At 44.4% G+C, this 13,589-nt stretch overlaps 1 protein-coding gene across 1 annotated transcript in view; it reads left to right on the top strand.

Moving 5' to 3' along the window:
- The window catches only part of SMYD2 (SET and MYND domain containing 2), a 59,011-nt gene that overhangs the window by 15,995 nt on the left and 29,427 nt on the right, over nt 1-13,589 (top strand). Inside the window, exon 2 of the mRNA XM_069768505.1 lies at nt 5,564-5,627. Coding sequence (XP_069624606.1) covers nt 5,564-5,627 — 64 coding nt within the window. The remainder of the gene's footprint in view (nt 1-5,563; nt 5,628-13,589) is intronic.

Below are 13,589 nucleotides of genomic sequence, written 5' to 3'. Positions count from 1 at the left end.
TTTTTCATTTTTACAGATCAATTTGTGAAGCACCTGGGGGTTCAAAGTGCTCACTATGCATCTAGATAAGCTCCTTGGGGGTCTAGTTTCCAAAATGGGGTCACTTGTGGGGGAGCTCCAATATTTAGGCACAAAGAGGCTCTCCAAACACAACATGGTATCCGCTAAAGATTGAAGCCAATTTTTCATTGAAAAAGTCAAATGGTGCTCCTTCCCTTCCGAGCCCTGTCGTGCGCCCAAACAGTGGTTCCCCCCCACATATCGGGTATCGGCGTACTCAGGACAAATTGTACAATAACTTTTGGTGTCCAGTTTCCCTTTTTACCTTTGGGAAAATAAAAAAAATTGTTGCTAAAACATAATTTTTGTGACTAAAAAGTTAAATGTTCATTTTTTCCTTCCATGTTGCTTCTGCTGCTGTAAAGCACCTGAAGGGTTAATAAACTTCTTGAATGTGGTTTTGTGCACCTTGAGGGGTGCAGTTTTTAGAATGGTGTCACTTTTGGGTATTTTCAGCCATATAGACCCCTCAAAGTGACTTCAAGTGTGAGGTGGTCCCTAAAAAAAAAAATGGTTTTGTAAATTTCGTTGTAAAAATGAGAAATCGCTGGTCAAATTTTAACCCTTATAACTTCCTAGCAAAAAAAAAATTTTATTTCCAAAATTGTGCTGATGTAAAGTAGACATGTGGGAAATGTTATTTATTAACTAATTTGTGTCACATACCGCTCTCGTTTAACAGAATAAAAATTCAAAATTTGAAAGTTGCGAAATTTTCAAAATTTTAGCCAAATTTCTATTTTTTTCACAAATAAACGCAAAAATTATCGACCTAAATATACCACTAACATGAAGGCCAATATGGCACGAAAAAACAGTCAGTCTCAGAACCGCTAGGATTCGTTGAAGCGTTCCTGAGTTATTACCTCATAAAGGGACACTGGTCAGAATTACAAAAAACGGCAAGGTCTTTAAGGTCAAAATAGGCTGGGTCATGAAGGGGTTAAGCTTGCAATTTTTGTTCAGATTTGGGCCCATAATGTGGTTTAATACGCAGATTCTTCTGGACAAAGGCCATTGGGCACTGATTCCACTCCTCCATTACCATCCCATATATTTTATTTTTTTATATATTTATCTTGGATCTAATAATCAAAACGAGCAGATTTTCCTTTTCCGGCCAAGTGTTTGTAATCTTCAAGCCAACTTAAGATAGCCGGTGTTATTTGCTGCGGAGAGGCGTCCGACACAAACCAGATCCCTCTTGCTGTGTCTCAGATGCCTTCTTTGGAAGCAGAACAATGACTGATAATATGTGGATAGGGAACATTGGAAGTCCTTGGTGTGGGAATGTTTCTTTTTTTTATTTGTTTTAGATTCTTTTTAATTTATACACTGAAAATTATTTTTATATTACGGTAACAGGGATAAATTGTATCGACATTTTTGTTTTTTATAATTGGATGATTTTCTAAAGCGAAATAAAACTACTATAGCTAGAGAATCTTAAGAAAAGGCAACATACATGTTCAGGAAACGCTGCGTGTTTGACGCTGCGTAGAGTCGCAGCATCAAACACGCAGCGTCCAGATGTTACAGCATAGTGGAGGGGATTTCATGAAATCCTGTCTCCACTATGCGGTAAAACACGCAGGCGGCAGACCCGTGTAAACAGACATGCGGCGCGTCTTTTCAGAATGCAGCATGTCTGCTTACAATGCGGTGACGCTCCGTCGCTGCGCCGTAAGTTTATCATAGACTATCATTAGATGCGGTAAAACCGCACCTAATGATTAGTCACATGCGTAGAAACGGTGTACACACAGCTTACTACACATGTCTGCCGGCTCACTTGTCCCTCGTCCACCGCAGTTCTCGCGCTAACTTCTCTCCGGTCACTAGTCTGGTTCTCACAAACGGCTTATCAGCTGATTGTGAGAACGCTGCAGTGTAGGTGATCGCTGGAGAGTTATCTCCGGAGATCATCTACAGGTTCTGCTACATCTGGATCTCAGGCATCCAGATGTAGCAGAGCCGGACTCGTCTAGACTGTGTACACATACAACACACAACATACACTATGCAACATACGACATGCAACTTGCCACATACAACATGTGACGAGCGACATACGACATGCAACATGTCACATGCGACATGCAACATACAACATGTGACGTGCGACATGCAACATATTCCATGCAACATACGACATGCAACATACTGTACATACATACAGAACATGCAACATTCAGTACATACATATAAACATACAGTACATTAAACAGAGTACGTACTCACCATCACCTTGTCACCTTGATCCCCAAAGCCATTGTCACCTGTAACAAATAATAAACAAACACTATACTCCCTGATCCGCAGATATCCAATTAAAACGAGTGTCCCACGATGATCTCCCGTGGACAGCAGCCACATCAACTGATGTGACCGCTCTCCAGGGGCTCCAGGAATACAATGATGGAAGGTATCCTTCCACAATGTATTCCCCACAATGCATTCCTCCGCCCCTGTGAGAAAATGGTCCCTAGTCTCACTTGTGGCACTGCTGTGTGGGAATTTTCCCACACAGCTTTGCCATAAAGTGAGACTCTGAACTAAGGTAACCTCAGTGATACACTGCAGGAGCCATTGTGTCCTGTCTGTGTCACTGAGGGTCCTATAGAGCAGTGACATCACCCGATGTCACTGTTCTATAGGGGAGATTCGTTATTAATTGGACTACGGCAGAAAGTAAGTATACGGTTGGTTTATTTTTACTTTTTTGCAGGCGCTCAAGTATGGTGAAATTAAAAATAATAAAATACTTTTTTCTGGCTGTATCTTTATTTATTTTTACACTTTAACTACAATAGGATTAGTAATGGATAGGCGTCATATTGACACCTCTCCATTATTAACGCAGCTTAATGTCGCCTTATATTAGCAAGGTGACATTAACCCCTTACTACCCCATATCCCACCACTGCAGGGGAGTGGGAAGAGAGGGGCTAAGTGCCGGAATTGGCGCATCTTACAGATGCGCCATTTCTGGGGCGGCTGCGAGCTGGTATTTGTAGCCCGGGGGGCCAATATCCATGGCCCCCCTCTAGGCTATGAATATCAGCCCGCAGCTGTCTGCGTAGCCTTTCTGGCTATAAAATATAGGGGGACTCCACGTCTTTTTTGGGGGGTTCCCCCTATTTTTATAGCCAGTAAAGGCTATGCAGACAGCTGCGGGCTGATATTCATAGCCTGGGAAGCTCCATGGGTATTAACCCCTTTCCAGGCTACAAACATCAGTCCCCCAGGCGCTGGTTTTCCCTCTCTGATGCAAAAATTTGCGTGGGAGCTCCCACGCCTTTTTTTTTTTTTTTTCAAAATTTTTTTAAAAACCTATTGTGTTTAATAATACTCAGACCAGTCTCGCATCTTAATACCTGGCACTGCTGCCGGCACTTAGAAGCGGATCGTGCAGTTGCATGTATTTCTATGCAGCTGCACGCTCCACTCCCGAGTGCCGGCGCCAGTGTCGGGTATTAAGATGCGAGACTCGTCCGAGTTTCTCGCATGTGTGATCCCAGCCTTAAATAAAGACAAACGAAATCTGCGTTAGGCCGGGGTCACACCCGCAAGAAACTCGCACAAGTCTCTCGCTTCGATACCCGGCACTGCCACCGGCACTCGGAAGAGGAGCGTGCGGCTGCATGTATTTCTATGCAGCTGAACGCTCTGGTCCCGAGTGCCTGTGGCAGTGCCTGGTATTGACGCTGGCCTTAAACGCAATATGTTTAATTTAAAAAAAATAAATGGCGTGGGCTCCCGCGCAATTTTCTGCGCCAGATGGGGAAAGCCGACGGCTGGGGCCAATATTTGTAGCCTGGGAAGGGGGTAATACCCATGGCCCCTCTCTAGGTTATGAATATCAGCCCGCTGATATCTGCGTAGCCTTTACTGGCTATTAAATTAAGGGGACCCCCAAAAAAATGACGTGGGGTCCCCCTATATTTTATAGCCAGAAAGGCTGCGCTGATATTCATATCCTGGAGAGGGGCCATGGATATTGCCCCCCTACCCGGGCTACAAATACCTGCCCGCAGCCGCCCCAGAAATGGCACATCTGTAAGATGTGTCAATTCCGGCACTTAGCCCCTCTCTTCCCACTCCCGAGTAGTGGTGGGATATGAGGTAATAAGGGGTTAATGTTACCTTGCTATTGTACGGTGACGTTAAGCCTGGTTAATAATGGAGAGGCGTCAATAAGACACCTATCCATTATTAATCCTAGAGTAGTGAAAGGGTTAAAAAAAATAGACACAGCCAGAAAAAAGTATTTTAATATTCTTAATTTTACCATACTTACCATACTCGATCGCCTGCATAAAAAATTAAAATAATAAACCAACCGTATACTTTCCGCCGTAGTCCAATTAATAACGAATGTCCCAGGACAATCTCCCCTATAGAACAGTGACATCGGGTGATGTCACTGCTCTATAGGCCCTTCAGTGACACAGACAGGACACAATGGCTCCTGCAGTGTATCACTGAGGTTACCTTAGTTCAGAGTCTCACTTTATGGCAAAGCTGTGTGGGAACATTCCCACACAGCAGTGCCACAAGTGAGACTAGGGACTATTTTCTCACAGGGACGGAAGAATACATTGTGGGGAATACATTGTGGAAGGATACTTTACATCATTGTATTCCTGGAGAGCGGTCACATCAGCTGATGTGGCTGCTCTCCACGGGAGATCGTCATGGGACACTCGTTTTAATTGCCTGACATCCAGATGTAGCAGAGCCTGTAGATGATCGCCGGAGATGAGTCTCCAGTGATCGCCTACACTGCAGCGTTCTTCCAATCAGCTGATCAGCTGTTTGTGAGAACCAGACTAGTGACCGGAGATGAGATAAATTATCGCAAGAACTGCAGTGAACGAGGGACTTCCGGCGGCGGGACAGGAGAGCCGGCAGACATGTGTAGTAAGCTGTGTGTACACCGTTTCTACGCATGTGACTAATCAGTATATGCGGTTTTGCCACATCTAATGATGGTCTATGGTAAATTTATGGCACGGCGACGGAGCGTCACCGCATTGTAAACAGACATGCTGCGTTCTGAAAAGACGCGTCGCATGTGCGTTTTCGCGGGTCTGCTGGCTGCGTGTTTTACCACATAGTGGAGACAGGATTTCATGAAATCCCCTCCACTATGCTGTAACATCTTGACGCTGCGGCTCTATGCAGTGTCAAACACTCAGCGTTTCCTGAACGTGCCCTTAAAATCTCCGCATCAGCTTAAAGGGATTTTCCATCTGACTTTTTTTTTCCCACCAACTGCATTTATTTGAGGCTAAAAATCATTTTTTGCAATTGGGCTTCATTAAAATTTTGCACCTTTAAATCGATATCTCCCTTCTCTAGACATTATACAAAGGGTAGAGTCACTGTCACAGTCCTGACATAATGTTGAATTATTCATGTACAATATAATGACTAAATCTAATAAAGTTCTAATAAGTATTAGTCTGTAATTGCTGTTTTTTTATTAATTTTTTTTAAGGAAAGAAGGGCTTTCAAAATGTGGCAAATGCAAGCAGGCCTTTTATTGCAATGTGGACTGTCAGGTAAGACATTATTTGTTATTATTATTTATTTCCAGAGGATCTATTCCAGTAGAAATCCTGCTCATAATTGGGAATCTCGCTCCTTTATTCCACATTCTAAAATCTAACACAAAACATTCTTACTAAAGTCTTCACTAAAACCTGGGCATCCTGTCCTATGGTATCTCTGTTGCTGCCTATGCACAGTGCAAAAGTACAGATTGTCATACTGCAGCACTCTGCATAGGGAGTGAAAGACTGAGATAACAATGTAACAGTGTAATCCTTATACTGGTCACTGTCTTCTCAGTCATTGCTTATGCAGGGAGCAGCAGCATGACAGTCATCTCCACTGTTGTGCTCCGCATAGGTATCGCAGCTGGCGATCAGTGTGCAGTTTTACTTTTGAGTAAAGCTTCTGCCTGCTGGGCCATCACGGCTCCCGTGCGCTGCTAGAAGTGCTTGCCATCCACTTAGTGAAGATTTCCAAGGGGTTGATTCTAGATCTTATGGACCATAGTAGGAGCCTAAAATTTTGACCCCCTTCTAGACTTTGGTGTCTGGAGCAACAACCCCTGTAACTACTGAATAACTTAACTTCCTCCAACCCCATTGATTTTAATGGGAGATATGTAGACGACAGTTCCACTTCAGCTCCTCGGGGGCGGTGCCTCGTGTAAGAGGAGGTTGTCTGAAGGTGCTGTCTTATCTGCATAAATGCAATCCGTCGGCACATGGTGCTGCAATATACTAACATAGCAAATTTGTAAATGAAGATGTGATTTCCATGATGCCATGTTTATCCATAATATGGGAAGAAGGAACAAGTCGTTCTATTTGGTCTCAGTTGTGCCAAGAGCATATGTTGCATTCTGCAAAGTACATTTAAGGCAACTAGCGGCATAGTGTGTGCGCCTTTTATAAATATGGTGAATGTCTCCTGCACGATCTCCAAAATGTCATTTAAAGCTACTTTCACACTGGCGTTTTTTTTAATACGTCGCAATGTGTCGTTTAGGGGAAAAAACGCATCCTGCAAAGTTGTTTGCAGGATGCGTTTTTGCCCCATAGTTACATTACCGACGCATTGTGACGTATTGACACACGTCGCAACCGTCTTGCGACGGTTGCGCCGTGTTGTGGCGGACCGCCGGGAGCAAAAAACGTTAAATGTAACGTTTTTTGCAGTCGACGGACTGCTTTTTCCGACCGCGCATGCGCGGACGGAACTCCGCCCCCACCTCCCCGCACCTCACAATGGGGCAGCGGATGCGCCGGAGAAATGCATCCGCTGTCCCCGTTGTGCGGCGCAACAAACGCTAGTGTCGGAATCCGACGCTAGTGTGAAAGTAGCCTAATTTGATAAAATATACCTCAGTTATTTCAGACATTCTGTGAATGTAACTGAAAAGACCACACATCTTTGAATTCTGGATTTTTTTTTTCTCCATTGTTTAAGAAGCCCACTTTTCAATAAATTTGGGTGGTTGCTTCAAAGAAGTCCTATTTAAATTTTTTATTTTTTTTTAAATCTATTAATCATCCAAAATTTAAAATGCCGGTCACTTTTTCTTCAACTTTGTGTGATCCTGCCTGAGGATAGGTTTTAACCCCTTCCCGACCCATGACGCCACGTAGGCGTCATGAAAGTCGGTGCCATTCCGACCCATGACGCCTATGCGGCGTCATGGAAAGATCGCGTCCCTGCAGATCGGGTGAAAGGGTTAACTCCCATTTCACCCGATCTGCAGGGACAGGGGGAGTGGTAGTTTAGCCCAGGGGGGGTGGCTTCACCCCCTCGTGGCTACGATCGCTCTGATTGGCTGTTGAAAGTGAAACTGCCAATCAGAGCGATTTGTAATATTTCACCCATTATAACGGGTGAAATATTACAATCCAGCCATGGCCGATGCTGAAATATCATCGGCCATGGCTGGAAATACTAGTGTGCCCCCACCCCACCCCTCCGATCGCCCCCCCACCCCCCCGATCTGGCCGGGACACTGCTCCGGCTCCCCTCCGTCCAGTGCTCCGCTCCCCCCCGTGCTCGTGCCCGCTCCCCCCGTGCTCCAATCACCCCCCCGTGCTCCAATCACCCCCCCTGCACTCCGATCCACCCCCCCCCGTGCTCCGTTCCACCCCCCCGTGCTCCATTCCAGTCCCCCCGTGCTCCGTTCCACGCCCCCCGCGCTCCGTTCCACCCCTCCCGCGCTCCGATTCCTCCCCCCGTGCTCCGATCCCCCCCCCCGTGGTCCCCCCCCACCCTATCATACTTACCGATCCAGCCGTGGTCCCGTCCGTCTTCTCCCGGGCGCCGCCATCTTCCAAAATGGCGGGCGCATGCGCAGTGCGCCCGCCGAATCTGCCGGCCGGCAGATTCGTTCCAAAGTGCATTTTGATCACTGAGATATAATCTATCTCAGTGATCAAAATAAAAAAAATAATAAATTACCCCCCCCCCTTTGTCACCCCCATAGGTAGGGACAATAAAAAAATAAAGAATTTTTTTTTTTCCACTGTTAGAATAGGGTTAGGGTTAGGGTTAGGGGTAGGGTTAGGGGTAGGGTTAGGGGTAGGGTTAGGGGTAGGGTTAGGGGTAGGGCTAGGGGTAGGGTTAGGGGTAGGGTTAGGGGTAGGGTTAGGGTTAGGGTTAGGGCTAGGGTTAGGGTTAGGAATGTGCACACGTATTCTGGTCCTCTGCGGATTTTTCCGCTGCGGATTTGATAAATCCGCAGTGCTAAACCGCTGCGGATTTATGGCGGATTTACCGCGTTTTTTTCTGCGCATTTCACTGCGGTTTTACAATTGCGATTTTCTATTGGAGCAGTTGTAAAACCGCTGCGGAATCCGCACAAAGAAGTGACATGCTGCGGAATGTAAACCGCTGCGTTTCCGTGCAGTTTTTCCGCAGCATGGGCACAGCGATTTTTGTTTCCCATAGGTTTACATTGAACTGTACACTCATGGGAAACTGCTGCGGATCCGCAGCGTTTTCCGCAGCGTGTGCACATACCTTTAGAATTAGGCTATGTGCACACGGTGCTGATTTGGCTGCGGATTGGCCGCTGCGGATTCGCAGCAGTGTTCCATCAGGTTTACAGTACCATGTAAACATATGAAAAACCAAATCCGCTGTGCCCATGGTGCGGAAAATACCACGCGGGAACGCTGCGTTCTATTTTCCGCAGCATGTCAATTCTTTGTGCGGATTCCGCAGCGTTTTACACCTGTTCCTCAATAGGAATCCGCAGGTGAAATCCGCACAAAAAACACTGGAAATCCGCGGAAAATCCGCAGGTAAAACACAGTGCCTTTTACCCGCAGATTTTTCAAAAATGGTGCGGAAATATCTCACACGAATCCGCAACGTGGGCACATAGCCTTAGGGTTAGGGTTGGAATTAGGGTTGTGGTTAGGGTTAGGGGTGTGTTGGGGTTAGTGTTGTGGTTAGGGGTGTGTTGGGGTTAGGGTTGTGATTAGGATTATGGCTACAGTTGGGATTAGGGTTAGGGGTGTGTTGGGGTTAGTGTTGGAGGTAGAATTGAGGGGTTACCACTGTTTAGGCACATCAGGGGTCTCCAAACGCAACATGGCGCCACCATTGATTCCAGCCAATCTCGTATTCAAAAAGTCAAATGGTGCTCCCTCACTTCCGAGCCCTGACGTGTGCCCAAACAGTGGTTTACCCCCACATATGGGGTACCAGCATACTCAGGACAAACTGCGCAACAATTACTGGGGTCCAATTTCTCCTGTTACCCTTGTGAATCTAAAAAAATGCTTGCTAAAACATAATTTTTGAGGAAAGAAAAATGATTTTTTATTTTCACGGCTCTGCGTTGTAAACGTCTGTGAAGCACTTGGGGGTTCAAAGTGCTCACCACATATCTAGATAAGTTCCTTGGGGGGTCTAGTTTCTAAAATGGGGTCACTTGTGGGGGGTTTCTACTGTTTAGGCACACCAGGGGCTCTGCAAACGCAACGTGACACCCGCAGACCATTCCATCAAAGTCTGCATTTCAAAAGTCACTACTTCCCTTCTGAGCCCCGACGTGTGCCCAAACAGTGGTTTACCCCCACATATGGGGTATCAGCGTACTCAGGAGAAACTGGACAACAACTTTTGGGGTCCAATTTCTCCTGTAACCCTTGGGAAAATAAAAAATTCTGGGCTAAATAATTATTTTTGAGGAAAGAAAACGTATTTATTATTTTCACGGCTCTGCATTATAAACTTCTATGAAGCACTTGGGGGTTCAAAGTGCTCACCACACATCTAGATAAGTTCCTTTCAGGGTCTAGTTTCCAAAATGGGGTCACTTGTGGGGGGTTTCTACTGTTTAGGCACATCAGGGGCTCTGCAAACGCAACGTGACGCCCGCAGAGCATTCCATCAAAGTCTGCATTTCAAAACGTCACTACTTCAATTCCAAGCCCCGGCATGTGCCCAAACAGTAGTTTACCCCCACATATGGGGTATCACCGTACTCAGGAGAAACTGGACAACAAATATTGGGGTCAAATTTCTCCTGTTACCCTTGGGAAAATTAAAAAATTCTGGGCTAAATAATTATTTTTGAGGAAAGAAAACGTATTTATTATTTTCACGGCTCTGCATTATAAACTTCTATGAAGCACTTGGGGGTTCAAAGTGCTCACCACACATCTAGATAAGTTCCTTTGGGGGTCTAGTTTCCAAAATGGGGTCACTTGTGGGGGGTTTCTACTGTTAAGCCACATCAGGGGCTCTGCAAACGCAACGTGACGCCCACAGAGCATTCCATCAAAGTCTGCATTTCAAAACGTCACTACTTCACTTCCGAGCCCCGGCATGTGCCCAAACAGTGATTTACCCCCACATATGGGGTATCAGCGTACTCAGGAGAAACTGGACAACAACTTTTGGGGTCAATTTCTCCTGTTACCCTTGGGAAAATAAAAAATTGCAGGCTAAAAGATCATTTTTGAGAAAATAATTTTTTTTTTTATTTTCATGGCTCTGCGTTATAAACTTCTGTGAAGCACTTGGGGGTTCAAAGTCCTCACCACACATCTAGATTAGTTCCTTTGGGGGTCTAGTTTCTAAAATGGTGTCATTTCTGGGGGATCTCCAATGTTTAGGCACACAGGGGCTCTCCAAACGTGACATGGTGTCCGCTAATGATTGGAGCTAATTTTCCATTTAAAAAGCCAAATGGCGTGCCATCCCTTCCGAGCCCTGCCGTGCGCCCAAACAGTGGTTTACCCCCACATATGGGGTATCAGCGTACTCAGGACAAACTGGACAACAATATTTGGGGTCCAATTTCTCCTATTATCCTTGGCAAAATAGGAAATTCCAGGCTAAAAAATCATTTTTGAGGAAAGAAAAATTATTTTTTATTTTCATGGCTCTGCGTTATAAACTTCTGTGAAGCACCTGGGGGTTTAAAGTGCTCAATATGCATCTAGATAAGTTCCTTGGGGGGTCTAGTTTCCAAAATGGGGTCACTTGTGGGGGAGCTCCAATGTTTAGGCACACAGGGGCTCTCCAAACGCGACATGGTGTCCGCTAACAATTGGAGCTAATTTTCCATTCAAAAAGTCAAATGGCACGCCTTCTCTTCCGAGCCCTGCCGAGTGCCCAAACAGTGGTTTACCCCCACATATGAGGTATCGGCGTACTCGGGAGAAATTGCCCAACAAATTTTATGATCCATTTTATCCTACTGCCCATGTGAAAATGAGAAAATTGAGGCGAAAAGAATTTTTTTGTGAAAAAAAATTACTTTTTCATTTTTACAGATCAATTTGTGAAGCACCTGAGGGTTTAAAGTGCTCACTAGGCATCTAAATTAGTTCCTTGGGGGGTCTAGTTTCCAAAATGGGGTCACTTGTGGGGGAGCGCCAATGTTTAGGCACACAGGAGCTATCCAAACGCGACATGGTGTCCGCTAACGATGGAAATAATTTTTCATTCAAAAAGTCAAATGGCGCTCCTTCCCTTCCGAGCCTTACCATGTGCCCAAACAGTGGTTTACCCCCACATATGAGGTATTGGTGTACTCAGGAGAAATTGCCCAACACATTTTAGGATCCATTTTATCCTGTTGCCCATGTGAAAATGAAAAAATTGAGGCTAAAAGAATTTTTTTGTGAAAAAAAAGTACTTTTTCATTTTTACGGATCAATTTGTGAAGCACCTGGGGGTTCAAAGTGCTCACTATGCATCTAGATAAGTTCCTTGGGGCGTCTAGTTTCCAAAATGGGGTCACTTGTGGGGGAGCTCCAATTTTTAGGCACACGGGGGCTCTCCAAACGTGACATGGTGTCCGCTAAAGAGTGGAGCCAATTTTTGATTCAAAAAGTCAAATGGCGCTCCTTCCCTTCCAAGCCCTGCCGTGCGCCAAAACAGTGGTTTACCCCCACATATGAGGTATCAGCGTACTCAGGACAAATTGGACAACAACGTTCGTGGTTCAGTTTCTCCTTTTACCATTGGGAAAATAAAAAAATTGTTGCTAAAAGATAATTTTTGTGACTAAAAAGTTAAATGTTCATTTTTTCCTTCCATGTTGCTTCTGCTGCTGTGAAGCACCTGAAGGGTTAATAAACTTCTTGAATGTGGTTTTGAGTACCTTGAGGGGTGCAGTTTTTAGAATGGTGTCACTTTTGGGTATTTTCAGCCATATAGACCCCTCAAACTGACTTCAAATGTGAGGTGGTCCCTAAAAAAAATGGTTTTGTAAATTTCGTTGTAAAAATGACAAATCGCTGGTCGAATTTTAACCCTTATAACTTCCTAACAAAAAAAAATTTTGTTTCCAAAATTGTGCTGATGTAAAGTAAACATGTGGGAAATGTTATTTATTAACTATTTTGTGTCACATATCTCTCTGGTTTAACAGAATAAAAATTCAAAATGTGAAAATTGCGAAATTTTCAAAATTTTCGCCAAATTTCCGTGTTTATCACAAATAAATGCAGAATTTATTGACCTAAATTTACCACTAACATGAAGCCCAATATGTCACGAAAAAACAATCTCAGAACCGCTAGGATCCGTTGAAGCGTTCCTGAGTTATTACCTCATAAAGGGACACTGGTCAGAATTGCAAAAAACGGCAAGGTCTTTAAGGTCAAAATAGGCTGGGTCTTGAAGGGGTTAATTAGAAATGGCTACAGGGGAAAAGCCTAATTCAGTAATAAATTAATTTTTTTTTTTTTCTTTCCCTTTTCCAAAATTGAGATCCAAAATACAAAAGGAAGGAAATCTTAAGTTCTGTCCAAAGCATTAGTTGGTTGACTTTTAATTGACAACCCTTGTCTATTGATTAGTGGGACTGTGACCTGTGGAACCCGGAACGATCAGCAGAACAGGCCACTTTTGTCCACTTTAGAATTGAGGGGCATTAATTTTTGTGGCTGTCCGGGGCTGCACTCGCTTTTTTTGGGTAACCCCATTGTCCATGAATGCAGCGGCGGTTGCCTCTCCCATCTGATAAGTTCCCCATTAGATTTTAAAAAATCTGTGTTCGGCCGCATCAAACCATAAAATTAGTGTTTGTTAAGAACCGATTACAATTTACTTGTTAATAAAATAAAGCTTTTTTTTTTGCAAGAAATTTGCAATTTTCCCCATTTTTAGATCGAGAGAATGACACCTTAATTTCAATGGATATTGTGCAATGCTTAATTTGTCCTGCGGAGGCGCTGCAAGGAAAACGTTTCATTTTGCTGCCAGGTTCCCCCACTGATTGAACACTGGAAGGCATAGTACTCCATTTTATTAGGACCTTTCTGTTGAAAAAGAATTTTCCAAAGCGGAGAACACCTGTGTTATATTACATAGTAACATAGTAACATAGTTAGTAAGGCCGAAAAAAGACATTTGTCCATCCAGTTCAGCCTATATTCCATCATAATAAATCCCCAGATCTACGTCCTTCTACAGAACCTAATAATTGTATGATACAATATTGTTCTGCTCCAGGAAGACATCCA

Source organism: Ranitomeya imitator, chromosome 5 (assembly GCF_032444005.1).
Source record: "Ranitomeya imitator isolate aRanImi1 chromosome 5, aRanImi1.pri, whole genome shotgun sequence".
Classification (NCBI taxonomy): domain Eukaryota; kingdom Metazoa; phylum Chordata; class Amphibia; order Anura; family Dendrobatidae; genus Ranitomeya; species Ranitomeya imitator.
Note: the sequence above shows the minus strand (reverse complement) of the source record. Positions and strands in the feature narration are given on the sequence as shown.